The 26046-nt window shown below is 49.0% G+C and overlaps 7 protein-coding genes across 7 annotated transcripts; 4 read left to right on the top strand and 3 right to left on the bottom strand.

The window, feature by feature from the left end:
- Positions 1-234: 234 nt before the first annotated feature.
- Positions 235-2993, bottom strand: Aud_006538 (putative gamma-tubulin complex component GCP5; the record flags this gene model as incomplete). The annotated part of the gene is made up of 2 exons (XM_043291437.1): positions 235-2865; positions 2922-2993. The coding sequence occupies 2 exons, from the start codon at positions 2991-2993 to the stop codon at positions 235-237; spliced, it is 2703 nt and encodes a 900-aa protein (XP_043147372.1).
- A 356-nt stretch (positions 2994-3349) lies between these two features.
- On the top strand, positions 3350-4745 carry Aud_006537 (glycosyltransferase family 15 protein; the record flags this gene model as incomplete). The annotated part of the gene is made up of 4 exons (XM_043291436.1): positions 3350-3503; positions 3593-3856; positions 3913-4531; positions 4589-4745. 4 exons carry the CDS (start codon positions 3350-3352, stop codon positions 4743-4745), a joined length of 1194 nt encoding a protein of 397 aa, XP_043147371.1.
- A 688-nt stretch (positions 4746-5433) lies between these two features.
- Positions 5434-6306, bottom strand: Aud_006536 (cytochrome c oxidase subunit VI; the record flags this gene model as incomplete). The annotated part of the gene is made up of 4 exons (XM_043291435.1): positions 5434-5552; positions 5630-5747; positions 5892-5937; positions 6113-6306. The coding sequence occupies 4 exons, from the start codon at positions 6304-6306 to the stop codon at positions 5434-5436; spliced, it is 477 nt and encodes a 158-aa protein (XP_043147370.1).
- A 2213-nt stretch (positions 6307-8519) lies between these two features.
- On the top strand, positions 8520-9662 carry Aud_006535 (elongation of very long chain fatty acids protein; the record flags this gene model as incomplete). Its single annotated transcript, XM_043291434.1, has 3 exons — positions 8520-8930; positions 8987-9269; positions 9322-9662. 3 exons carry the CDS (start codon positions 8520-8522, stop codon positions 9660-9662), a joined length of 1035 nt encoding a protein of 344 aa, XP_043147369.1.
- Positions 9663-15260: 5598 nt separating this feature from the next.
- On the top strand, positions 15261-16802 carry Aud_006534 (uncharacterized protein; the record flags this gene model as incomplete). The annotated part of the gene is made up of 1 exon (XM_043291433.1): positions 15261-16802. The coding sequence occupies one exon, from the start codon at positions 15261-15263 to the stop codon at positions 16800-16802; it is 1542 nt and encodes a 513-aa protein (XP_043147368.1).
- A 2391-nt stretch (positions 16803-19193) lies between these two features.
- On the top strand, positions 19194-23501 carry Aud_006533 (putative nicotinamide nucleotide transhydrogenase; the record flags this gene model as incomplete). Its single annotated transcript, XM_043291432.1, has 20 exons — positions 19194-19290; positions 19355-19910; positions 19979-20068; positions 20121-20127; positions 20173-20235; positions 20285-20545; positions 20597-20714; positions 20769-21224; positions 21286-21438; positions 21487-21627; positions 21679-21840; positions 21915-22085; positions 22133-22387; positions 22436-22569; positions 22617-22766; positions 22814-22922; positions 22992-23051; positions 23107-23295; positions 23343-23417; positions 23470-23501. 20 exons carry the CDS (start codon positions 19194-19196, stop codon positions 23499-23501), a joined length of 3279 nt encoding a protein of 1092 aa, XP_043147367.1.
- A 951-nt stretch (positions 23502-24452) lies between these two features.
- Aud_006532 (uncharacterized protein) lies at positions 24453-24992 on the bottom strand (the record flags this gene model as incomplete). Its single annotated transcript, XM_043291431.1, has 3 exons — positions 24453-24476; positions 24532-24903; positions 24966-24992. The coding sequence occupies 3 exons, from the start codon at positions 24990-24992 to the stop codon at positions 24453-24455; spliced, it is 423 nt and encodes a 140-aa protein (XP_043147366.1).
- Positions 24993-26046: the final 1054 nt, after the last annotated feature.

Below are 26046 nucleotides of genomic sequence, written 5' to 3'. Positions count from 1 at the left end.
GAGTCCGATGCCTTAGGATGATCGAACCAAATTGTTATGATGGATCCAAGAGAAATACAAGCATATTTACAGCGTTTCTCAACCTTGACTTTCGAATCCTACCCCCTTGAGCAAGTCATATCGCTCATAATCTAGTTACGTAGACCTCTAAACCATTGAACAGCAAAGCAACGTGGATATCATAGCAAGGTATCATGACAGTAGAATCATCGCCTCATCACATCACGCCGAGAACTAAACGGCTAACCGCCTCTTACGCCACTCCAGCTTCTCAGCCAGAATTTCCCAGCTGATCTGACCATCCACGCGACCCACACCCTTCAAACCAGCAGTGAGAAACGCAAGCGACTGGTCAAAGTGACCCTTAATGTCCCTCAGTCGATGCGCGTAGGGTGCCTCGTGAAAGGAGATGCCGGTGGTATTGCCAACATCCTCGTCCGACTCATCTTGTGTATCGTCGTCGTCGTCATCCTCATCATCACTTTGTATCGCGTTGTCGGTGTATCTACCCCGAGGCTTCCTTCTGCTGAGATTGTTTCTGCTTTGCGAAGACTTGGCGTATTTGGTCGGCGTTCTCTGATCTAACGTCTTGTCCCCGTAGCGTGCCGCTTGGATGTCTGCAAAATACACGCAGAGATCTAGGAGGTTGATTGTTACTTGGTGGAGAGGTGATAGATTGCTGGAGAGGAGGCATTGGTCTTCCAGGGAGGACAGGTACGCGCGATGCGCTGCGATCATGGCGTCGACGTCCTGTGTGGCGGAGAGGGACTTGCGCAATGACTCTGTCGCTGTGGAGATGACAAAGTCCGTAATGTGGCTGTAGAGGGTGTTCAGGAACCACAGCATATGGTGCCGAAGAGAGTAGCTCAATGCGTTGCTGCTCCTGTCATGGGAGAATTCGTCCGTCTCGTTGGTGTATTTCAGACGCTGCTTTACGATCAGGTGCTTTGCTCGGCGGATTTGCATCAGGAATGTCGAGATGCGCTGGTAGCTTTGGATGGCGTCTTTGGGGATGACGTTTGCGATGGGCCAAGGGAGGACGTAATCAAATGAGATGGTTCTGAGGGCCTTGACTGAGCGGCTGCGCCCTTGCGGATCCTGGTGTGAGCGGACAATTATTCTTGAGTGGTCGATGAAAGACATGCTGCTAAAAGCGCTCTGTGCGAGTTCGGTGAGGAGATATCTGTCGCTCCAGGCGCCTCTGCCGCGGTCCATGAGGTCAAAGACCTTGTTGTCGATAATAGCTGACACACTGAGGTCCTTGCAGAGGTAGATGTGTTCCAAGGCTTGCAGTGATTTCCACAGTCCACATTGCTGATCAAGCTCTTTTCGCAGCAGATCGCACGCAAAGGAGTGGTTAACCTCGACGAGCTTGTCTATAGCGGACCCGCATATGGCGGCAAAGGGAAGACAGAGTAAGGAGCTTGAGTCACCACCGTAGATTCTTTCCAGGGTGAGGATATTCGTCTCCGAGCCTTCCGGTATCTCCAGAGCATTCAAGTGTTGCAGAAAGACCATGCTTTTACCCGCAGTGAAAATCTTTTGAGCAACGGGCTTCATAAATTGTGGAAGCCCAACTGTGTCGTCCACGGCATACCATCCGCGCCAAAGCGACCGTAGATCTTTATCGCCACCTCGGTCTATGACAAAGGATATGCCTTCTTTTGAGTCCAGTCGTCCCTCCTCCATCCAACGACGGATCGGACGAATGTAGGTTTCGAGACATGAAAAGAACAAGTCTGCCAGGAATCTGAACTCGTCATCGTCCCCTGTAGCTTGCTTCATGCATACCACATCGTACAATAGGTCAAGACACCGTACGCCGTCGTCTGGAGTGTTATACTTGAGATTGGAGATTAAATCGGCCAGAAGCACGAGCATCGCTGATGCGCTGCGGACATCTTCGGCCAGTTGTAGTAGGCTGACGGAAAAAGTCGCCCCTTGCGAAATACATTGAGTTTGCACTTCCGACAGAAACGAGTCAAACTGTTTTAGGCGGTCCTCAACACATCGGTGGAAGGTTTGCATATAGAGAACAACCTGGGTGATCTTGATGAAGCGTCTTATAACATCTACCTTGGCGCCAATCATGCTGAATGACCGCAAAAGGGAGGACAGGGCCTCGGTCGAGGTGTGTATAAGAGTATACCGTCGATCGACCTCGATGCTGTCATCGAGTCGCCAAAATAGAGACGTTGGCAAACCCTGCAACATGAACAATGTCTCTCTTACAATTTGAAGCTCGGTGACCACACGGCAGGAAAAGTTATCGACTTGATTGGATTCTGCGTGCTTTTTCGGCCTCCAGAATTGGGCTTCCCTAACGGAGTCCACAAGAACCACATCCATTCCAGGAGAAAAGACTTCGTCGGGAATTTCATAGTCTTCTTCGGAGGCAATGGGACTGGAAGGTAGAGTCTGTGGGATTGAGGCGTCACTGCGCCCCGAAGACACAAGATCGTCATCTTCTTCGGATGAGGAATCTGCGCCGAAATTTACACATTCCCAGATATCTTCACCACAATACGCGGATCCCGAGGCGTCCAACTCCGTCCAAGAGAGTTGCTTCGCATCTTCATCAACCTTGGGCTTTGGGAGTCGGTCTACCCGCGAAAACACAGCAGGGCGAGCAGAGAGCTGCAAGAGGAAAGATAGTATTTCAGGAAACCATGAGCTATGGTGTTCATCTAATTCAGTCAAGCGACTCCGGAGTGCGTCCGCCAGATCATCTTTATTGAGAACCTGGAATTTCTCCTGCAGGCCCTCTAGCTGTTTTGAGACCGCAAACTGGTCAGTCCGGCCATGAGAGGCGGATTTGAACGTGTCTTCGACACGATGCTTTAGATTTTTGAGTCGTGACGTATTCTAGAGGCTAACATTAGTAACAGCGGAGCGCTCAAAGTAATGATAGTACCCCATACAGTCGGATCGATCTTTGTGATAGCCAAAATTAGCTCATCCGTTAGCGCACCAATTTCCTCGGGGAGAGTCATCTCGACGCGTGTTGCAAATGCAACAAGTCAGCGTAGAAGTTGGAAGTCAGGAGGAATATTCCCCGATGATCCCCCATCGTTGTTTCATCGACAACCCCTTCTGGTGACTCCTAGGACCTTGGATCGAGCCGGGGTTACGCGGCATCCAGGCCTGTAGACGTCAAGACGAATCTCTCTCCGTCTGCTCCGGGGAGCGTGACGTGTTGCTTATTTATGACCACGCTATTCCTCTTCGGGATAAGTGGCATCTGGTCCGACAGAGATAGAGTCGCCAGAGGAGGGAGGAAGTCGACGACAGCAGCCAATTTTCCTCTTACTTCCCCCTCGCCATCGGTTTTCGCAATCAAGCAGTCAAGATGGCTGTGGCGAGGCCTATCCGCATGTTAGGTGCAGCATGCATCCTACTGTGTCTCTTTCTGATCTTTCAGGTCAACCAAAGTCACGGCCCATCGTTCATTAGTAAGGGGTCAAAAGATTATAATGGCATGAAGAAAGATCCCCTTTTAGATCGTGAGTCTCACTTGAGGTTCCCTGGCAGCCTTGTCTTATAACTCCTCAATTCTGTGTCTCTCGCACGTACTGATGAAATTACATTGCAGCGACCGGCGAACCCGAGGGTCATTTATGGCGAGCCGAAGGCAACGACTATGCCCCCGACAGCGCCCATTCCGCCCGCACGAACGCTGCTCTCATTTCCCTCGTCCGCAATGAAGAGCTGAACGACCTTATTCCGACAATGAAAGACTTGGAGCGGACCTGGAATTCTAAATTCAACTACCCCTGGATCTTCTTCAACGACAAGCCCTTCACGGAAGAATTCAAAAAGCGCACGCAAGCAGAGACGAAGGCAAAGTGCTATTATGGTATTTGTTCCCGATCTTATTTCCATTCAATGTAAGAAACCTGACAATATGTCCAGAGCAAGTGCCAAAGGAACACTGGGACCCTCCGGAATGGATCAGCATGGAACTCTTCCGCGAGTCTGCGGCGATTCTGACTGAGCAGAAGATCCAGTACAGCGACAAGCTCTCGTATCATCAAATGTGCCGGTGGAACAGTGGCATGTTCTACAAGCATCCCGCTCTTAAGAACTACAAGTACTACTGGCGTGTTGAGCCGAAGGTCCAGTTCTTCTGCAACGTTGATTACGATGTATTCCGATTCATGGAGGATAGAAACCTTACTTATGGTTTCACCATCAATCTCTTCGACGATCCCAAAACTATCCCCAACCTCTGGCCAGAGACTAAGAAGTTCCTGGCTGCAAACCCCTCTTATCTCTCCAGCAACAACATGATGGGATGGTTGACGGACAACTCGCTGCGGCCAGACCACACGGAGGCGGCGAATGGATACTCTACCTGCCACTTCTGGTCGAACTTTGAAATCGGTGACTTGGATTTCTTCAGAGGACAGCAGTACGATGCCTACTTCAACCATCTTGACCGTGCCGGTGGTTTCTTCTACGAGCGATGGGGCGACGCTCCAGTTCATTCCATTGGCTTGGGGCTGTTTGCTGACGCATCCAAGGTTCACTGGTATGTTATTCCTTGATTGAGCCAATGCTCACAGCTAACTCTCACTTTCTCCCGCAGGTTCCGGGACATTGGATACAATCACATTCCCTACTTCAACTGTCCCAATTCACCAAAGTGCTCTAAATGCACCCCTGGGCAATTCTACGCTGGTGCACCCTTCCTCGCCAAGGAAGACTGCAGACCCAGCTACTTTAAGCATGTGGGGATGCATTAACCCATCAAAATGTTTCTTTTTCAATTTCTGAAGATTCATCATATGGCATGCAATGTGTATAACTGCAGAAGCAACTGTCATGACCCACACCATTCTATATCATACCCAGCATTGATGACGACGAGTGCTTGAAAACCTTTTTTTCAGGTTTATAGGGGCGTTCCCAGGGGGTGGTTCTGAGTTTTTGTTGTATCTTCTTTGTTTTAATACTTGTCATTTATATGTCAGCCGTGTGTTGCTACCTTGAGGGGATCGCTGGACCGGCCTTCATTGTACCTATATTCTTATATCCAACTCGATCTCCATGTACTAAGAAAATTAATGGGATTTGTGCATCAAAGTCTTCCTTCGTCGCATCTGTCGAATGTAACGTTATGAGCTCGGGCCTTTACTTGGTGACAGTAGAGAAAGGACAACCCCTCAGATTCCTTCGCTATCCTCAATAGTACAGAGTACAAGCAAACGTCACAAGCTTTATAATAGTAGCACTGGTATAGAAAAGCACATGTGCACCTCCATTCAACCCCCGAGTCGACAGCCTCCAGGTCAGAAATGGACAATTAGGCAATCAACCAGACCATGGAGACCTTCTCCAACTGTATTCTAAAGTATGTATACAGCTTTCCTATCTTATCAACTTAACAAAGACGCAGAGTTCTTGCGGACGTTTTGTCTGGAACGAACGCATCTATTCCTCGTTGGGGTAGAGCTCCTCCCGCAGAGCAACACCGAGCTCCTGGCGCAGACCCTCCAGGCTTTCGAGGTACTGCTTGTACTGGTCCTGAGTCTCAACCTTGGCCTTGATACCTGTTCAAGCACAATACATGAGCGTCTGTATTTGTAAAAAAGAAAAAGCAGTGAATGATATTGGGGCAGAGGCGCACCTTCAAAAATCCGGACGGCAGTGGGGAAGTCGTTGACACGGCGGGCGGCCCTCAGGGCGGCGGAGAGGACCTCGACGGAGGGGACGAGATCATAGGCAAAGCAGTTGTTGAGGTTACGCTGTAGCGGATAATTGATCAGCGTCACATATCATAGAGGAGAGAAGGCCAATGCAAATTGCTAATCTTCATCATATGATTTCGAGAGCGGATGATGATGTGACACGAATTTGCCGTATGTGCGAGCGGGTCAGGTCAGGCTTACCTGGAGCTCGAAGACATCCTGAACACCGTCGAATTCCTTCTCGAATCTGTCCAATGCCGAGTCAGTGTGACAATCTCCTTGAATCAACCGGCTGCTTGTGCAAGTCGGGAATCGGCATCACAAGTATTATCCGATCCGGGGGAGAAGTTCCCTGCGATCGCCCTTTTGTGCCTTTCCTCGCTCAAATCGCATCCAATGGCTGGCTAATGGTGATAGCATACCTAGCAGAGAACTCCTCGTATGTCTCATCCTCGTGGGCACCGGACAGACGCTTGGTGGTGGTGCTGAAGCTAGGACGGTTGAGTGCCAGAGCAGCCGGGGCCTGCACGCGGGACCGGGGGAATTGAGTAGCTCTGATGAAGCCGGAAGGGCGGACGGCGCGTGTCGCAATACGGAAGATAGACAGGGACGCCATTGCGAGAGGAGTGAAATGGGAGGGGAGGGTGGTTGAATTGACGTGCTTTTGGGGGGAGTGGAGGACGACGGCAAGACGTAGACGAGGTTGGAAGTCAGAGGACAAGCCGGCTGCCGCTAGGATTTTGCGGGTGGTGTGAGGTTGTGGATGCCTCAGGTTTTCTCCGGTCGCTGTCATGACTTACCACAACTGGTCCATTTGCGGCTCCCGTGCATGCCCGACGTTGCAGATGCCTCAGGCATCGAGGCTGCTACCAAGTTTGATTGCATTTTGCCATTTCTGATTGGGCAGTGCATGGTCAATGCAATTGGCATATCTGATTGGACAGTTGTTATATCATCAGTTGTTGATGGACGAGATCTTGATAACTTTGACTACAGCAAAATCCTCAGTGTTGACCATGGTTATTCTGCATTGAGTCGATGGCTTTATTAACCGTTCTATCATATGCAACAGTTAGCCGCACCAGCCTCTCCGGTGCAACTACCGTGCTAGTTGTAGCCTTATTCTGAGAACAGGCCAGTGATTTTCACATCTAGATAACTAGTGGAAGTCATCAAGCTACCTACAGTATGTATGTCATCCGTCCTATGCTGTCAGGGGGGAGTCTAATCTTGAGAATCAAATTCGAGCCAATCAAATTATCTCTGCTGGGTTTCATTGTGCTGTCGATGCAGCTGCCCGCGGCCAAGCCCAACGCAGCTGCAAGAATATGTTCAATAGGACAACCTGAATTGGTAGGCATTTTGACTACTACGAGAACATGCTAATGCCTATTAGCTGGCCTCCACACCGGATGTCAGACTCGAAATTCATACTCCCTTCTATGGAAATTTAAAAGTTCGGGATGCTGGAGTGTTCAGAGAGACATTTTGCTGCGTGGAAGTTTCGGCAAATGCGAAGCACTGCATGTCTTGAAGACCACAATGGCCCAGCTTGAACCCGACAATACAAAAACATACAGTATCTAGCCACCCATTGAATACCTTAAGGTATCGATGCAACGAATGTGCAGTAGGAGTCGAGCATCAAGTGAATGTAACATAATGCCTAGATCAACTCTGTACTTTGTAGTCATTTGGCCGTTTGAAACCTAGAGTGCAGCATAAGCATCACATCGCAAGCCTCATTTTAACTAGCCTGGGTTTCCTCTGATTCTCGATCAGCTAACATGCGGATCAGCTTAAACCAAAAATCAAGACGCCCCATTGTTGAACGAGTTCAGATTTCTACCATGGTACCACCTTCGACTCCGTATTTGTGCTACTTGACCAGTCAGTGAAGATGCTTTCATTTGTCTTCGTCTGCAGGAGCGCAATGTTATTAAAGACGCCAAGATAGATTTCAACCAGTTGAAATCGAGTTTGTTTCGGTGTCAACTTTTCTTTTGTACTATTGTTTGTGATACATGGTAAATCGAGCATGTGAAAGCCGGCTCAATTTGCGGTTCAAGACGATTGATCCCCATTCTCCTCTGTGATTTCAACTAAATGGGGATCAACATTGAAGGCGACACTCCCTGAGTGGGATCAATACACTGATATAAATACCTTCCTCGTCCTCACTATGAGTAGACATAGAAGAGGCAGCATCTACATAAATACTTTTATGATGTTGCGTGCTGGATACACGCGGAATCTCGGAAGCACATGATCCGCTAAAAGAGAAAGTGAAAGGTGCCCCTTATTTCCTTAATATTCAGGCGACCGAGGCAACGCTAGTCCCTCTTGGGCGGCTGCGGACACGCCGGCAGACCCGACAAAGAAGGGGACGATCGGCCATTGGGCACTTCTGATTCGATCCTCTCCTTGCGGACAAACCTAAGGTACCGTACCAAAGCAGCCCAAGGAAGCAGCCTCTCTCACGTCTCGTCCGCTGTCCTCAAAAAAACTCGCTCCACCCTCTCTTCCCTCTGTCTATCTATCTCGTTGCAGCCCCAATCTCCCAGATTCTCTGCATCGTATTCTTTCTTCTTATTCTCCTTCTTCCTCCTGTTCTTACTACTTCCTTTCTCTTCTCCAATTCTTCTCTTCGTTAGTCACTCCTTGAGTGCTCTTCTTGTTTGCACGCTTTTCCGGCCGCGTTGACGGCTTGCAGTGTAACCCCAACAAAAACTCAGGGTCGCGTTTAAGGGGTTCCCTTCCAGTCAACGTTCCGTGCTGTTCCCTATCTACGACCTATCTCGCTAATAGATACGTCTTGCACTACACATCATGGCGCTCGAATTACTGCAGAACTTGCCCCGTCCGACAATTGATCGGCCTTTTGGTATTCACCTATGGCCCATCTTCGACAAGGCCTTCGAGGTCGTTGTGGGCTACCCAGCCAGTGAGTTCAAGTTTGTCGAGGGTGTGACGCCAATGTCTACCTTCAAGGAGACGGCGATTGCGCTTGTGGCCTACTACATCATCATCTTCGGTGGTCGCGAGGTGATGAAGAACCGCCCGGCTTTTAAGCTCAACGCACTGTTCATGATCCACAACTTCTACCTGACCGCGATCAGCGCAACTCTACTCGCTCTCTTCATTGAGCAACTCGTGCCTACGCTCTACAGACACGGTCTCTTCTTCACCATTTGCGATCACCAGGGTGGATGGACCCAGCCCCTCATCGTCTTGTACTATGTAAGTTGTCTTCTGATGTGAGGCTTGAAGCGCTGGCCCGCTGACACAGAGGACAGCTCAACTATCTGACCAAGTACCTCGAACTTCTCGATACCGTCTTCCTGTTCCTCAAGAAGAAGCCCTTGACCTTCCTTCATACCTACCACCATGGTGCCACCGCCCTCCTGTGCTACACTCAGCTTATCGGTTTGACTGCTGTCCAGTGGGTTGTCATTGATATCAACCTGCTCGTTCACGTTGTTATGTACTGGTACTACTTCCAGAGTGCTCGTGGCATTCGCATCTGGTGGAAGGAGTGGATCACCCGTCTCCAGATTATCCAGTTCGTCATTGATCTTGGTAAGCACTTTGGAAATATGCCTTTGTTACGTGGATGCTAACTGAACATTAGGCTTTGTTTACTTCGCTTCTTACACCTACTTCTCCTCTACCTACTTCCCCTGGGCTCCCAACATGGGCAAGTGTGCCGGAGAGGAGTTTGCGGCTCTCTCGGGCATTGCTATCATCAGCTCTTACCTCTTCCTCTTCATCTCCTTCTACATTGCCACCTACAAGAAGACCGCCAAAACTGGTCGCCCTCGTCGCAACACTGGAAAGCAGTCCTTGGTTGACATGAAGAACTTTGAGGTCCCCTCCGTCTCTCCTGCTACCAATGGCAGCGCCACGACAAACGGAGCGGCAGTGTCGAGTGGCCGGTCTAATGGCCCCGTCACTCGTTCTCGCAAGGCTTAGATGCGGAGCAGCTTGCGGATGATTGAGGGGTCGAACTCACCCTCAGCGGTTCCTCTTCAAGATACCGCCTGAAAGATCGTCCCGTGTTCCTCATTCTTTAAACTGGTCTGAGCTCTCCGATGATGACCGACACCACGCGAACCGCTTTTCGTGCGCATGAAACAAAAAAATCCGAGCTCCTTTACTTTTGCTTCAGAGATCCTTTTTTCTACTGCCTAGATTTTTTATCACTGTTTAATGAATGACCTTATGATACTGGTCGCTTTCGCATTGCAATGAGCTCATATGGCGGTGTCACTTTGCAGCAGGGGCGAGTGCAGGGTCAGCACTGGGTGGATTACGAGTGTCTGGGGAGAAATGTCCATTTCGTTACCCGGAGACTTGGCAGAGCGACAAGGTATTGCTCTGACGGTTTCCAGGTTGTATTCTACGTGTTACCTTTCTTCGTGTGTGTGTTTTCTTGTCATGCTGCTAGTTGCAGCCATCTCCTCCTGTCCATCCTATTCGCGGTTGTGATTCATACTTGCTTTTATTCTAGTATCTATAGACGACAGGTAAATAAATGTAATGGTGATGATATATTTTGTGTCCTTGGTACATCAAATCATGATGTAGACTGGGCGGGTATAGGTCTGAGGCCTGTCGAGAGTTGAGCTGGACCCAATGCTCTGAGCCGAATGCTGTCCTGCTATTTCATATTTATCTGGTATTTACCTTAGTTTCAGAGCTCTCAGTGATGAAGCTTGCCCACGTTCATTTATGTTCAAAGCCTAGTGGCATCTCTCCATATGCTTTTTAGCCATTCCACATCATTCACGCACATGAATGTGAAACCGTTTACCGTATCGAGGGTGACAGATCAGCTATCTTGATGGACATTGTCACGACGAGATGATATTCCTATAGCCTGTAGACTTGTCCGTGGCCTCACATAATGAACTTACACTCCAAGAAGTCAGCATACCCGAAAGTGACTCGCGGACGCGTCTGGTCTGGTGTGCTCTATGGCGAGTTAATTGTGAAGTGTAGGTCTGGTGGGTGTAGCAATGAGACGAAGTGGAGTGAGAGAGACAAAGACAAGAACGGCAGTCAGCAGCTATGTTCATCATGGACAGGGTGACACACTCAATTGGAAGCGTTGGATGCTGGATGGTCATGATGTCTGGTCGACTGTCAACCATGGTTATGGTTATGGCTATCGAAGAGCAGGCCGGCTGAGATTGAGTTGGGAGAATCAAGCAAGGCAAGCAAGGGCATGGTCCTGGCTCCTGTGTGACATTGACATTGATATGGAGTTTGGGTGCGTATGTATGAAGCTGGATTCACAACCTGGTACCTGCATTCTGGGCTCCGTACTCCGTGCCTTGTCAGTATCCCTACGGTGTTTGTGTAGGTTGTGAGTCTGGTAAATCAGATGAATAAGAATATCTAAAGGTGTCTATATTAGTACGCGGAACTCTGCGCCGGTGGTCGTCATAGGCTGCAGTGGACGTGGAATGACGTTGACAGGTCGGTCTGGGCCGTAGCAAGGGGTGAAGGGTAAGATTTGAGACATTATCCTTCAGGGGCACGGCATGCGGAATGATGAGATGAACGAGGAGGGGTTCTGGCATTGCATCGTGGTTAACGAAGGCATGAATGCGAAGGTGAGTTGTAACTTGGGGCATGGGACTGTAAGGATTTAGCTAGGTGCCTTTATCCTTCATACTTCGGTTGTGGGTTTTCATCCCTCGACGCTGACGAGGATGCCCACGTCTCCAAGGTGAATGTAGGCATATGAAGGGACTGTAGACCCTGCCATTGAGAGTATGAAGGAGACTACTGATTTCCTTGTTAAGGCTCAATGAAGTGTTCTGGCGCGTGGACAAATGTTGAGCGATGATAGGTAGGTGTGAGGTTACTCCGTACTACTCAGTCTTATAGAGATATATGGGTAATACACTGAAGACCCACATGATCATTCTGATGATGAAGAGTGAGCAATCTAGCAAATTCTAGTTCGCTGACTACGGAGGACCGGAGGTGAGACATCCCTTTGAACGATGGTCTTTCCAAGACCACTGCATGACCCACGCTTCAACGGTCAGTATCCAGATTCTACGCCATAACCTCTAGCAGAAAGGGGATTGCCGGAGAACCCGCCAGTATTGGCAAAGCTCAACGCATTCGAATCGATAGTTGCGTACTTAGGACACCGCCTGCGGAGAATAACGTCCTTAAGCGATAGAACCGCGGTGCTCGGGCGGGGACTATGTGTCAGGTACAGTGGCTGGAACCCACTTCTGGATACTCGAAAGACGGGATATTATTTGATTGCAATCCGATAGTGGCTTGCTGAGCTGGGGAACTTCAGGGGCGCAGTTGAAAACTTGGAAGTTATAGACATATGTAGTGGAAGTTGTGTGATTGTCCGTGTAGAACAGAGAAGAGAGACCCAGATGGCACTTGGCCGTTCTGAAGAAGCTTTTATACAGGTTCGATTGAGCAGCAAGGAGGAAACCGATGAGAGTACCAAGTAGGCTACCAACGTAGAATAGATGAGATGTTCTGATTCGATATTTTACGCACCTTTCAACCAGCCATCGTCGACGTGGGAAATCAAGTTTCTTGTTGGCAACCTGGCAGAGCACCGACGCCACGATGGAGTGATGCAGATGATAGATCCAGGTATGCATGTCTACCTGGGAATCATCGCGTGGGTTTGAGTGAATGTGATGTATGCATGATCATCCGCCGTTCATTGGTGAAGGACAGCAGTCTCAACGCTCAAGCGGACGCTGGTTGATGTTGATCTTGCTGATCGACACTCCTGGATTTGATCCTACTGTAGAGCTGGAGAAAGGAAACAAGCAGAAAACGGGATGATGGAGAATTAGAGATGGAGACAGGAGTGCTGGTCATCGAGGACGCGGTCGACGTGGAGGTGGTTGAAGCAAGGAGAAAACCATAAAATGCGAAGTGCCAATACAGTTTGCGCCAATGTACCCCGTATCGTCTTATTCGACGCTCAAGAAATTGGCGGGGATGATGTTTCCTGCCACCAAGCGTCCAAGCAAGAAGTTCCACTTCAACATGCATACTGGGGAATCAGCACGGCATCGGGACTATCAGGATTGAAAACAAAGGGGGATTATCTAAGGTCACGTAGCTCCTGCGTAAATCCTTGGCAAATGTAGTGGTAATGACAAGCACATCCTCAATATGCACAATGGTGTTTCACGTTGCAACCACCGTTGGACACGTATCATGGTGCAAGTGAGCAAGTACAACGAAGCATCTGCAATCCAACCTGCATTTCCCTCGCTTCACTGATGGTCTGATAGTTCAACAACTCAGAACCATTTCCTTACTACAGAGAACGTAGAACTTCTGAATCAGTCTGTTACAATTGGCACTGAAGATAGTGATCATGTGGACGATTGTCAACCAGCCACCGCAGAAAGTATCGTTTCTATCTCACTGCCCAGTCGACACGGAGCCGGAATCTCTGCTTCCATAAATTTTCCGACTTGAATAATTTTCCATTCATTTCCATTGTCTACCTCGGTTTGTTGCGGTTGGTGTTCAATTTTATTCCCGCATGGGTTCAGCATCGTTCCGTTCTGTTCTGTTCTGTCTTCATGACACAGTTCGAAACTGCGAGCGAACCACTCTAAGACTTTCTGAAACCCTCGGTATCCGGCTGGACTATCCGAAGTTGGCCATATGCCGCTTGTCAGTGATGAGAGTCGAGTCCACTTAGATGGTTGCTGCAAGGGTTATCATGGGTTCCCTGCAGGGAGGTCGTCCAGCTATTATCTACCGTGGGGCTTTCAAAATCTCCTATTCGTTCTCTGTTGTTGCGTTGAATTTTGGTGCTCTCAATGTGCCCAAAAATAAGCCGAAATCACAAATATCGGTCCGCCCAAAGGAGAATCGAGAAAACAAGCCATGAGCGAGTGGAAACCGGACTCGACGATTATTCGCTTCGCTGGGCTGATGTGTGGATGATGGTGCGTTTGAGTTAAAGACGCCCCACAATGGTGTAGCAGCGGGTCTACCTTGGCAACTCCTCAGGAACATCTTACCCATCACACTTGGCAAGCTCTTGCCAAAACGATGTGATATGATCTGCTATTATCTATCTATCTATGTATTGCATGGATGCTGCGGCATACTTGCTCCGTATCGTACGCGGCTTTGTGGAGACATCCGGATAACCTGAGTTATCCAGTTGCATCTGTGGGAAGATAATGGGTGGTCAGAGCATTTGGTGGCTTGAGATATCAACATGAGCGAACCGATCACCGACTAAGAAGGCAAACGGGGCCTTCGAGAAGGCACTTTTGATCACCAGTCAACCTTCGTTCAACCGGTGGTGGATCATAGTTCGAAGTTCAAACTGGAATTTCTCCATCAGCGGTGCAGCTCTTCTCTTTCTTAGGAGACAGGCAAATCAGCAAGAGAGTAGAACATCCAAACTACTCTACAGTACGTAGTGCAGTCTACCACATGGTTCCGGCTCTTGGCCCGAATACTTAGCGCGCGTCTTGGCCGAGTCCATCTTCTTATCTTACACAGTAGTTCCGCATGTCTGAGAGGATTGCCTGTTAGCGCTGCCCAAACGTCGTTCCTATTCCCGTTGAGATGGACCATGCGGACCTGCAATCAAGCTGTTGCCGCCAAAATTTTCCTAACTTAGGAGCTTGCATTAAGAATACGCTATTCCTGGCCTTTTTTTGCTCCGCAAGCATTGACCTCTGATCTCCTATCAAATGACAGCTCACGTTGATACGTCGAATTTTCTCCAACCTTCGTGGTGCCCCATATGATTCGGGCGACTGGTGCAATGACACTTTACATGAAATGGCCTAACACTCATACTTTCACAGCCGTATTTTCTTTTTTTCAATTCGGCCCGGTCATAATGCAGGGTTTTAGCGAGGAACTCCAAATGCAAGGGTCACTCTCCAGATATCCTGAGGCAACGGTTCACTCCTTGTCCTGCAGGAGTCAGGCAAGGATGAACCGCCGACGTAAGCACTGTTCGTTGCAGCCCCAACATAGTCTGTTCTGATTCTGGCCCAGCAAGGAAAAAAGAAAAGGAGAAGAGCGAAAAAGGGAAAAAAAGGCGCCCTAATGCCTCTCAAGTGCACGTGTGAACGGCTGTTTTCTCTATTTTTGCGCCCGCTATTGACTAACCCGACTGTGGACCGAGCTCTTGTATCCGTCCTCTCTCGCGGTTGTATAATCTGATGGTATCGAGGGTGGTCTCCTCCTTGTTCACCAAAAAAAAAAAACCTTCCAGGGTAGGATCCACTCCTTTAGAGCATGCCAACCTGTGTGGGACAAGAGGAGATGGAAAATATTCAGGATTAATATATCCTTGTCTACATCCCATTGAACTACTATTCTTTTCCCCTGTTCCCCTGGGTCAATCACCACACTCTTTTGACATACTGCACTCCTTTGTCCACCCTTGATGACCTTCAGGATCTGAGACCTTTGGAATTCCTCATTCTCCATTTACTAAGTTCTTGCCTTATTTTCTTGAAGAAGGTCTCCCTCACTGGCCTGTTGGGGTATTCATCTTCTTCTTATTCCACATTTATATAGAAAATGTACCAATCCGCGGATTCTCTCTGTCTCGATTACACAAATCAGCAGCTTTTGCCACGACGTTACGAGTCGGACGAGGAAGAGACATCGGAGTCAGAACATGGTGGATACGATAACGCTTTCTCGCCCGTTGATGACACTACGGGGACGTTTTCTGATATGAGCACGGAAGAGCTATCTCGCGGCATTGAACCTGAGCCAGAGAACCGTCAACTTTCCCGGCTGCTTGCTCCCTACCCATCGAGAGGCAGAAAGTCGCGTCCCGTATCAATGGATACCGTGAAGCGAAGCAGCAATGCAACCTTTGCCACCGACTCTATCGTCTACGACGACGACGACGATGATGTGATTATCGAGCTGCCTTCTCCAGATCAAATGTCACCACTTCCGTCACCAATCTTCTTACAGCCAACTGTTTATGTGCCCCCCGGTTCACCCGGATCATCGGCTGCTCGATCGATGAGATCGCCATCTCCCACCTCTATCTTCTCGGAGGAAGAGACTGACGTCCTCGTGGCTGAGCAGGTCACATATGTGGAACCTATCTCCAAACCTCACTTGATTCAAATCAGCCCCGAGCAATCGTATTTCCCGCCCGTTTCATCGGCCGACGAGAAGCAAGACACCTTTTGCAAGCATAGCTCAAGCAACGCCTCCGATGGGGATGCTTGCGACGGTATCTACTCGCTCGGGCAGGCAGCCAAATCTCAGCCTCTCCTTAGCACAGGCGAGTCTGCTGGAACGAATGAAAAGCATCTCAAACGCAACAGTGTCTCGGTAGCTGGGCGCTCATCGGGATCGGTTAAGGAGTTAAAATGCATTGAGCTGCCAAAGTCTAGTGCCACGATGCATTCGCTGTCCGAAGTCTCTGAGGCTCCCCAACCCTTGTCGCCGCGGTCTCGCTCTAGGACATTTTCCGCCACAAGAGCGTCGCCCGCCGAGAGGCTGCCCTCACTATATACCGCGGTACGCTCGCATTTACCCGCCGAGTCCCTCCGACGGCCCCCTTCGTTGCGAAGTTTGAGTAGTGCGAGTGTCTTACTCTCGCATGCACGCCACACTTCTACATCTGCGGGCTTAGACACTCGCACACCATCCGCCGCCGCGTCCCACGCTCGTGGAAGCTCTGAACAGTCGTCCCTGCTACGAACGTGTCGCACTCCTTCTCCAATACTTCCAAATTCTACTCCTTACTATTCCTCACCGACTTTCAATCGAGACCGATCCGGTTCTGTGTACAGCAACAGCAGTGCACCCACGCCGACCAGCTATCGCCCATTCCCCCCGGTGCGGAACTCCACCATGCATTCTTTCAAGTCATCCTATTCCAGCAGCCTTCGATCAGAAGTGGAGAGTGTCCACAGTATGGATGCACCTGAGCCAGTCGATCAAGCAAGGAAGTCTAGTGTGAGCCGAAAGAAGAGCCTGAAACGCAGCAAGCTCTCGAAGCAGGAGGGCAAGGAACAGTCCACCGCTAAGAGCATCATGGGTTTTATGCTAAGAGGGAGGAGAAAATCTTCCATCTGGAACCATCGATCATAGAATGGCTTTTTCTATTTCTTTTCTTCACTCTTGGATTTCTATTTATTGGCGAAAGGCGTTTGCTTTCAAACAATATCCTTCTTTAATTCGGTTAATGGCGGCTTTCTGATGTTCGGAAGCCTTGATTTTGGCTGTACTGTCCTTCTGTCTACCTTATTGTCTAATTCTTTCTGTATAATATCTATTGACTAGATCAGTTATCGCTGGATACCTCCTGGACTGAGGCTGGAGTCCTTTTTGTCACTGACTACCATGATAAGGCACACGAATTGGAATGAGAAGACTATTCTGCTTCAATTTTCCCCACTCATTACAATACCCATATCAAGCTGTGCCGCGCTTTTCCGTAGTTCCGTTCATCTCGCGTAGAATTTACCTTAGTTCAGGAACCGTCCAGCCCTGACCGCAGGATATCATTACGCGACGCATATTCTACGGCCATACGCTATTCAACGGATTGTCCTCGTATTGTCCAACACAACTTGGGGGAATCTGTTTATTGTGGAGTACGGTGAGATAGCCGAGTATCTGAAACACAACGAAACGAACTAAGAACTTACAGCGCTTTTCTTCTAGTGCCAACTACCCAGTATGGGAATCGGTTTGCTAATGGAAGCTCATGCGCTGTCTGTTAGTATCCTCAACTAGGAAGGTCGCTTAGAGTCCTTGTTGTTGCTTTATGTGGTAGACACTGCAGATTCATCAGCACATGTGTCTTTCTTTGAGTAGGTTAGTAGTCCTGTCTTTGACAAAAAAAAAGAAAAGAAAGAAAGATGTCTTAGACCCACCCTGTGCTTGCCAATCTTGCCTATAAATATCAGGATGCTCGTCTTTCCTGCCTGCTTCTGCCACGCTACTATGTAACCCTTATATACACCATGAGTTGTTTAGACCCCACACCTATATACCAGAGTAAATGCTCTGACGTCCTACCGAGAGTCCTCTTGGACGAAAAAACTGGCCACTTCTATACATAGTTTCCTCGGTCTTGAATCTGTCGTCTGTTTCAAAACGTGCGCTTCACCCTTCATTGTATGCTGTATTGCTGCATGCTTATCGGAGTGTCGTCCGGGAACGTTCGCAGTCCATTCGGGATATGTATGGAGATACAAGCATGGCACTGTGTGCTTGACGGGTGGCTTCGTGTGTTCGTTGTGCTTCACCAAATGATCAACAACCAGAATCTTTGAGCGGAAGCATTTAGTCTCTGCTAAGCTTTGAGCATTCTTTCCGGTAAGGGCAGCGTACAAGCGACATGTCGGCAGGGCTGAGTCCCGGGACCTGAAGTTCTAGATGGCGTCGGTTCTGCGCCTCGTAACCTGATCGCAGGCAAATCCCTAACAAAATTGATCGAGCCAGAGAAGTGAATAGGCGATCAACTGGAAAGCCGTAAAGATTTTCAAGTGGCATCCTGTTCCATGTACCCGTCCGTACCATGAATGTGAGACGATGCCTGGGCATTTTCTCCACTTAGACAATTGCGGCCTTAACGGTATCGAAGACTGGGTGCATATGGCGTGTCGCTGCCTCAAAATGGCTGCCTTATCGGCAAGCTAATCAGGTAGAACGACGGGACTGTGGGGATCTGCATCACCTGCGGGATGATTTCGATCAGGGTGTTAGTGGTATGAGCTTTATGGAACATGTCAACATATCAAATTTGTTTCAAATACTCGGGTGTTCAGAAATTTGATGGCAGTGTTGAAGTGATGACAATGGAATCCTCATAAAATTGTGAAGATGCATAGTAGTATAGTAGTAGTGGAGCGACTCCGGTAACTTCCCCACATGATCCCCAGCTTTCCCCTCATTTTCCACTTCTTGGACTTGCAAGGAATATTGGATAATGGATGCTAGGCATGGCAGCCACTGTTGCATCGATCGAACAATGTACAGTAGGGGTGCGCAGCACACCAATCAGAATAATCAATCCTGATTGATCACACCTCTTCCTGAAGACTCACTCGTGGAATTCGTTCTCTCCGCGCCTGATCAATCATTATTTCCCCGCCACGCCCAGCAACCCCAGAAGCCTCCTCCCCCATCGTTGCGGCAGTCCGTCCACGCTCCATCCAATGTTCGTTCTCGATTTGCGTTGCTCCTATCGCTAGACCGGGGCCAAGTAAGCAGCGTCACAGCGCGTATCCAGAGGTAGGCACCTAATCCAATCAGTCCTAGGATTCGCGGATTGACCTCTTCGTTTATCCCTGTATAGGTCGGGTACCTCTCGTCCGCTTCGACTCCGCACTATTTACCACCGACCACCCCCTCCCTTCCATCTCACCTTTGGCTTGAAGTTCGCCCTTGCCTCTATCGATGGGTTGAGAATCAGGAATGATACCTTTGTCGGACGGCTCACGACACTATATCCTCAAGTAGTTGATCTTGACGATGAGTGTGCCTTTGACCCTGCGGTCGGCTCTGGGGCCGTCTCGGGCGGCTTGCAGTTCCCACCCAGTGAAGTCATTGTTTTCCCTGAACCATCTTTGTAAGCAGCTCTCTTGGTTGCCACGGTGTTTGCTGTTTGAGTACTGACTCTGCTGGAACTTCAGCGGTACAGACACGACAGATATTCTACCTAGTTCGCCAGCGGAACGACCATAAGCTTCCTTTCATCCCTCAGTGGCAGCGAATTTCGAAGAGAACCGCAAGCAGCGCCTCTGCGCCATCGAATGTACCCGTTGTCCCATACTCCTCGCTGACTGTTGGTGTCCCCTGCGAGACATGGCCCAACGAGCGTCGCGTGGCTCTCACACCGCAGAATGTGGCTTTGCTACTAAAGAAAGGCTTCTCGCGCGTGCTAGTCGAGCGTGGTGCCGGTGAACAAGCCCAGATCCATGACCAGGCCTACGAACAAGCCGGAGCGACGCTGGTCGACCGAGCTGCTGTATGGTCCGAAAGTAACATCGTCTTGAAAGTCCGTAGTCCCGGGCAGGAGGGCCCCATAAATGAAGTCGAAGCCCTCCGCCAGGGAAGCGCCCTGATTTCGTTCTTGTATCCTGCCCAGAATAAGCTGCTGGTAGAGGCTATTGCGTCCCGCGGAGTCACAGCGTTCGCCATGGATATGATTCCTCGAATTTCTCGTGCCCAGACATTCGATGCCCTCAGGTGAGTTGCCCACGGGGGCTTACGAGCAGGATGTATTAAAAGGTGGTCGATGCTAACGGTGAGGCAAGCTCTATGGCCAATATCGCCGGATATAAGGCTGTTTTAGAAGCATCGAACCACTTTGGTCGTTTCTTAACTGGTCAAGTTACAGCTGCTGGGTAAGAGATTTCAACCCATTCAGATATTGACCTACTAACCCATGCCTCCTAGAAAGGTTGTTCACCTCCACAAACAAGGAGCTGCTACTGATTGTTGCAAGTAGATACCTCCTGGCAAGGTCTTGGTTATCGGTGCTGGTGTGGCTGGTTTGAGCGCCATCGCTGCGGTAGGTCTGCACTGCTTGCCAGTCCAAGCTCTCTACCAACGATACATAGGCCCGTCGCTTAGGTGCCATTGTCCGTGGCTTTGATACGCGTTCTGCTGCCCGTGAGCAGGTCCAATCTTTAGGTGCCGAATTCATCGAGGTCGAAATTCAGGAAGAAGGCGCTGGTCAGGGCGGATATGCTAAGGAAATGTCCAAGGAATTCTATGACGCAGAGATGAAGCTCTTCATGGAACAGGCCCGGGAGGTTGATATCATTATCACAACAGCACTGATTCCAGGCAAGCCTGCACCGACACTCATTACCAAGGAGGTACGAATGATCCATGATCTTGTCCTTGCAGCAAGAGCTAATGCATAGTAGATGATCGCTGCCATGAAACCTGGATCTGTGATTGTTGATCTTGCAGCAGAGGCCGGTGGTAACTGTGAAGCAACTGTTCCTGGACAATTGGTCAATTACAACGGTGTCACTATCATTGGTGAGTTAAGCTCAAACCTGTCTGATCTCGGTAAATTCATACTGACCAATTCAGGATATACTGATTTCCCGTCACGCCTACCGACCCAAGCATCCACACTATATTCGAACAATATCACCAAGTTTCTTCTATCCATGGCACCGCAGGAGAAATCGTTTGGCATTGACCTGTCGGACGAGGTTGTGCGCGGCTCTATTGTCACACTCAACGGCGAGATACTACCCCCAGCTCCACGACCAGCACCACCGCCACCTAAGCCGACGGCTGCGGCGACCCCAGCCAAGGAACAAGCCGAGGTATCACTCACACCCTGGAGAAAGGCTACGCGCGACGTTGCAACTGTTACAGCGGGTATGGGGACAGCACTTGCCCTGGGAAAAGCCACTGGTCCCATTTTCATGAGTAACATGATGACCTTTGGGCTTGCTGGTCTCGTCGGCTACCGTGCTGTATGGGGTGTTGCTCCAGCTCTCCACTCTCCTTTGATGAGTGTGACGAATGCCATCTCAGGTGAGTAGGCATGATATCTTTTAAAAATGATTATTATAGTGTCCTCATGCATAGATTCTAGGCATGGTCGGCATCGGTGGTCTTTTCATAATGGGTGGAGGCTATACGCCTAGCACGATCCCAGAAGCTCTCGGAGCGGTTTCGGTCTTGTTGGCATCAATGAACGTTGCTGGAGGCTTTGTTATCACCAAGCGCATGCTAGATATGTTCAAGCGTCAGTCGTCCACGCCCTCTTGAAGATGAAATACTTACCGTCCTGTAGGCCCGACTGACCCGCCCGAATATCCATGGCTCTACGCGATACCTGCTGTTATCTTCGGTGGTGGATTTATAGCAGCAGCTAGCACTGGAATGGCTGGTTTAGTGAGTGCTGGCTATCTGGTCAGCACTCTTCTCTGCATCAGTAAGTGAAACTATGACGAACTTTCACATCTGTATACTAAAGGTAAACCAGGCTCAATTTCCGGCCTTGCTTCCCAGCAAACTGCTCGCCGTGGAAACATCCTTGGTATTCTGGGAGTTGCTGCTGGTATACTTGCATCTCTTGCTGCTGTAGGATTTTCACCAGAGGTCCTGGCTCAATTCGGAGCAATGGCTGGTGGCGGTGCTCTAGTTGGTATGTTCTTTTCTGTCTGTTTCGGCTGACTACCCCTATCGTTACTAGAAGGGTCGTGGCTCACATCCTTACAGGAGCATTGATTGGGCGTCGCATTACCCCGACTAGCTTACCCCAGACAGTGGCAGCCCTTCATTCAGTTGTCGGTCTTGCTGCTGTTCTCACAAGTATTGGAAGCGTGATGGCCGATCTTGCTGACATCTCAACCTTGCATATGGTGACTGCGTATCTGGGTGTTCTCATTGGTAATAGCTCAGATTCAGGCGATTGATACACTACTGACGCTGGACAGGTGGCGTTACGTTTACTGGTTCCATTGTAGCTTTCCTGAAGCTTGCGGGCCGCGTGTCGTCAAAACCCACGATCCTTCCAGGCCGCCACGTTATTAATTCGACTTTGCTTGGGACAAACCTGGCTACAATGGGAGCTTTCGTGACCATGGGCCCTGCATCTCCGCTCATTGCTGCTACGTGCTTGGGTGCAAATACCGTCCTTAGTTTCCTGAAAGGCTATACAACCACTGCTGCCATTGGAGGGGCTGATATGCGTATGTCCAGCCGCCCTCACACTGGAAGCGATTACTAATATCTTGAAGCTGTTGTTATCACTGTTCTCAATGCATATTCGGGATTCGCTCTGGTTGCAGAGGGCTTCATGCTTAACAATCCACTACTCACGAGTGTTGGATCGTTGATTGGGGTCAGCGGATCGATCTTGTCGTACATTATGGTTAGTGCCTTTATATGGTTATTCGTGGATCTCACTGACTGAGTTAGTGTGTCGCTATGAATCGATCCCTTACCAATGTCCTCTTTGGTGGCATTGCGGCCCCTCAACAGGGGCAGAAGAAGATCGAGGGCCAGGTTACTCAAGTTACGGTGGATGATACGGTGGAAACCCTGTCCAATGCAGAAAGCGTAATTATCGTATGTTGATCTTGATTCTTCCATGCTCGAAGCTTACAGTGCTCCAGGTGGTCGGTTATGGAATGGCTGTGGCCAAAGCCCAATACGCGCTTGCAGAAATCGTCCGAATGTTGCGCGCTAAGGGCGTCAAAGTACGATTTGCCATCCATCCAGTTGGTACGTCCTTTCACCCTCGGGTTATCTCAGCGGGTCTTAGAAGGATAGTTGACTGACCTAATCCTGCAGCTGGCCGCATGCCCGGACAATGCAATGTGCTTCTCGCCGAAGCTTCAGTGCCATATGACAGTAAGTCCCCGCCACACATTTCGAGGTTCCAGACAGTAAGGCTGACTCGAGAAAGTCGTCCTCGAAATGGACGAGATAAACGACGACTTCCCGGACACAGATGTCACCCTGGTGATCGGTGCGAACGATACCGTCAACCCTATCGCCTTGGAGCCCGACTCCCCGATCTCTGGCATGCCTGTCCTGCATGCCTGGAAGAGCAAGGAAGTCATTGTGATGAAGCGCGGCATGTCCAGCGGATACGGTAAGTTCTTTCGTCTTGCTCTGGAACGTATCACTAATGGAGCATAGCCGATGTGCCCAACCCCATGTTCTACATGCCTGGTACGAGGATGTTGTTCGGAGACGCGAAGGCCTCTTGTGATGGTGAGTTTTTTCTCCCTGTGTACTTCTCAGAGCCCATTCTAACTAGGTATAGCCATCAAAGCTGGACTTGAGGCACGCAAGTGAGAGATGTTGCAGGAATCTTTGCTTTTTGATATTGTTGATAAGAGTTGTTGTTTGTTTTGCATCTGCTGTACATGCCTGCATGCTCTCTATATACACCATGACATAGTCAGTATATTACAAGAATGGATCTGTCTACCATGAGATCAATGCTAGTTTTATTCCCGTACTATACTATTTCAGACAATTGAATGCATTCCTCGTCACCACGGGTGGACAACTACATCATGATTTCCTACGGACGAACCCGGCTGCGCTATACTTCGTATCAAGTATCTATAACCAGAAGCTAGGTTTGTTTGACGGTAACACGGCCCACATGCCTACTATTGAGGTTGTGTCTTAGATGAAGTGAGTTACATGCAGGACATTATCCTGAAATCGAAATCATAACTAGAGATGAGAAAACGAAAAAGCAAAGACGGTAGAAACCAGGTGATGGATGCTGTGAATGAGTGAAGTGACATAAAGTGAATGTCAAACGTGGCTTCGGACGCCATTTGACCTCAAGGTGAGGTGAGAGGGAAGTAAACGGAGAAATGTTTGAATGTAGGACTAAAGTAGAGGCAGAATATACTGGTGAGACCCCCTCTTGTTACAAATGCTATAGTTGAAGCCTGTCCATTGACAAATGTTCTGACCTGACCTCCTAGATCTTTCTGGAAGCCTAGTCAATCGAATCAAGTGAAGGTCATTGCGAGGGTGGGTGTACTCTGCAAGAATATGAATCATGGCATACGAAAGACAATGTTCTCTGAAGGAGGACAGACTTCCAAATTCAATTAGAGTACTTAGTATCTCTCCTAAAATATCTTTGGCTTTCATTTGAATCATGCTGAATAACCGTCCCAGGTGTGTCATGAAAACCTTTCTGTAGTCGAGGAGGGCGACGTAACAAAGGACTTGGGTGCACTTGCACGTGGCCATGGGACACAGCCAGAATGTACCTAGTTCTTAACCGAGATCCTCTTCGATTTCCTGTTCCAAGGACTTGCTTAGAGATGCACACTTCCAAGACAGCCGGACGACTCACCACATAGGACTTGGCAGGGCCATTTACGTTCTTAGGTAGCGGCTGCATGATGACCTTTAGAGTCAGTGTGACGCGGAAACTATCGTCCAGTTGGGTCCAGTCAAGGTCGGGTGTCGGAAAATAGAATTTAAGCAATACTCGAGTCCGTTCCCAGATCGAGTCGATCATCGCGTTGTGTGACGCCGTCACGTTCTTCTCCTTTCTGATGACACGAGTGATTTCCCCATTGTCGTTCCTTACGATTTTTAGTTTCAGCTTTACAGAGCGCTGTTTAGCCTTTGGAGGATTGACCTCAGGGTCGTCAGAGTTGGTCAGGTAGTCTTCGAGAAGACCCTGCAACCTGGCAAGGACTAATTCTGGCATGCCAGTGAGCTTGGATGAGAGTTTGCAGTCAGTAATCGTTGTGTCCATGAGGGTACGAGTGAATGGATTACTTTGATCTTGATTTCAATCTCAGACATTGTGCTGAAGAAATGCTTTCAAGGTCGTTCGGTCAAAGAGGAGTGTACGTTGCTGTGTGGTGAAGGAAAAGTAGATGGAGGAGAGTTCACAGAGATTGATGAAGGTCATAGCATGGTAGATAGAAGCTTCTTTGTCATTCACAGCCTGAAAGCCCTCTTCAATACATTGCTTTCAAAGTGTTCTGCAGCGGATGTGAATGACACACACAGCTCGAATGACATTAACCTTCTATTGATTGGGGGCCATTGTCAGCAGCTAATGCTGCAATGCGTGCAAAGTTCAGCCTCGAAGAAAATAGAGCTTTTCTAGCCGGGCAGTAGCTGCTGTTCTGCAACAGTGGCATGAATGATCATCTTTGAGAAGAAATTACCCACAGTTTGTCATAGGCCCGTAGTGGTGCCTCTAATAAAACAGTCTTGTAGATACTATATCTTTCTTCTACCAGACTTGCCATCAGAGAGCATTCCGGTGGAGGATTGAAAGCCAAAATGAGATCCAATGACTCGGTCAATGGACCATCTAACCCAATGACTTTCCTAATGTGCATATCCAGTCACGATGTCAATGGATGTGGGCAGAGAGGACGTTGGCTGAATTGTAGGACAACTGATACTTAGTGCATATCACGTGATTTCACTAATCTGATGATGCTTTGCACAACAACAGCAGATGTGTTGACCATTTTAGCACAGTTGACACTGAAGATAAATGGTTCCTTTGAATGTTGTAAATCATCCCAAGCTAACATACATCGTATGACCATTGCACAATCCAAGATGGATTTTATGATCTCAAGCTCTGTCCTGTCTTTCATGACTGGTGGGGCCATAACTGTCAATGATGTGATCAGCTCAACCAGTCCTCAGGATGATGGTCAGATCAGCTTAGTGATGAAAAAGCACCAATGGCAATGAGTCAATACACGAGGCAGAAAAAGTAATTGACAAACTCTCCCCTTCGCATCATTTTCACCTAATTTCTAGGATGCAATAGGATTGATCCTGAAGGGACAGCTTCCCAGTTATGACCCACGGACTTGCGCTCCGTCCAGTG

Source organism: Aspergillus udagawae (genome assembly GCF_001078395.1).
Source record: "Aspergillus udagawae IFM 46973 DNA, scaffold_4, whole genome shotgun sequence".
NCBI classification, from domain to species: domain Eukaryota; kingdom Fungi; phylum Ascomycota; class Eurotiomycetes; order Eurotiales; family Aspergillaceae; genus Aspergillus; species Aspergillus udagawae.
The sequence above is the reverse complement of the archived record's forward strand: the minus strand, read 5'-3'. Positions and strand labels throughout refer to the sequence as shown.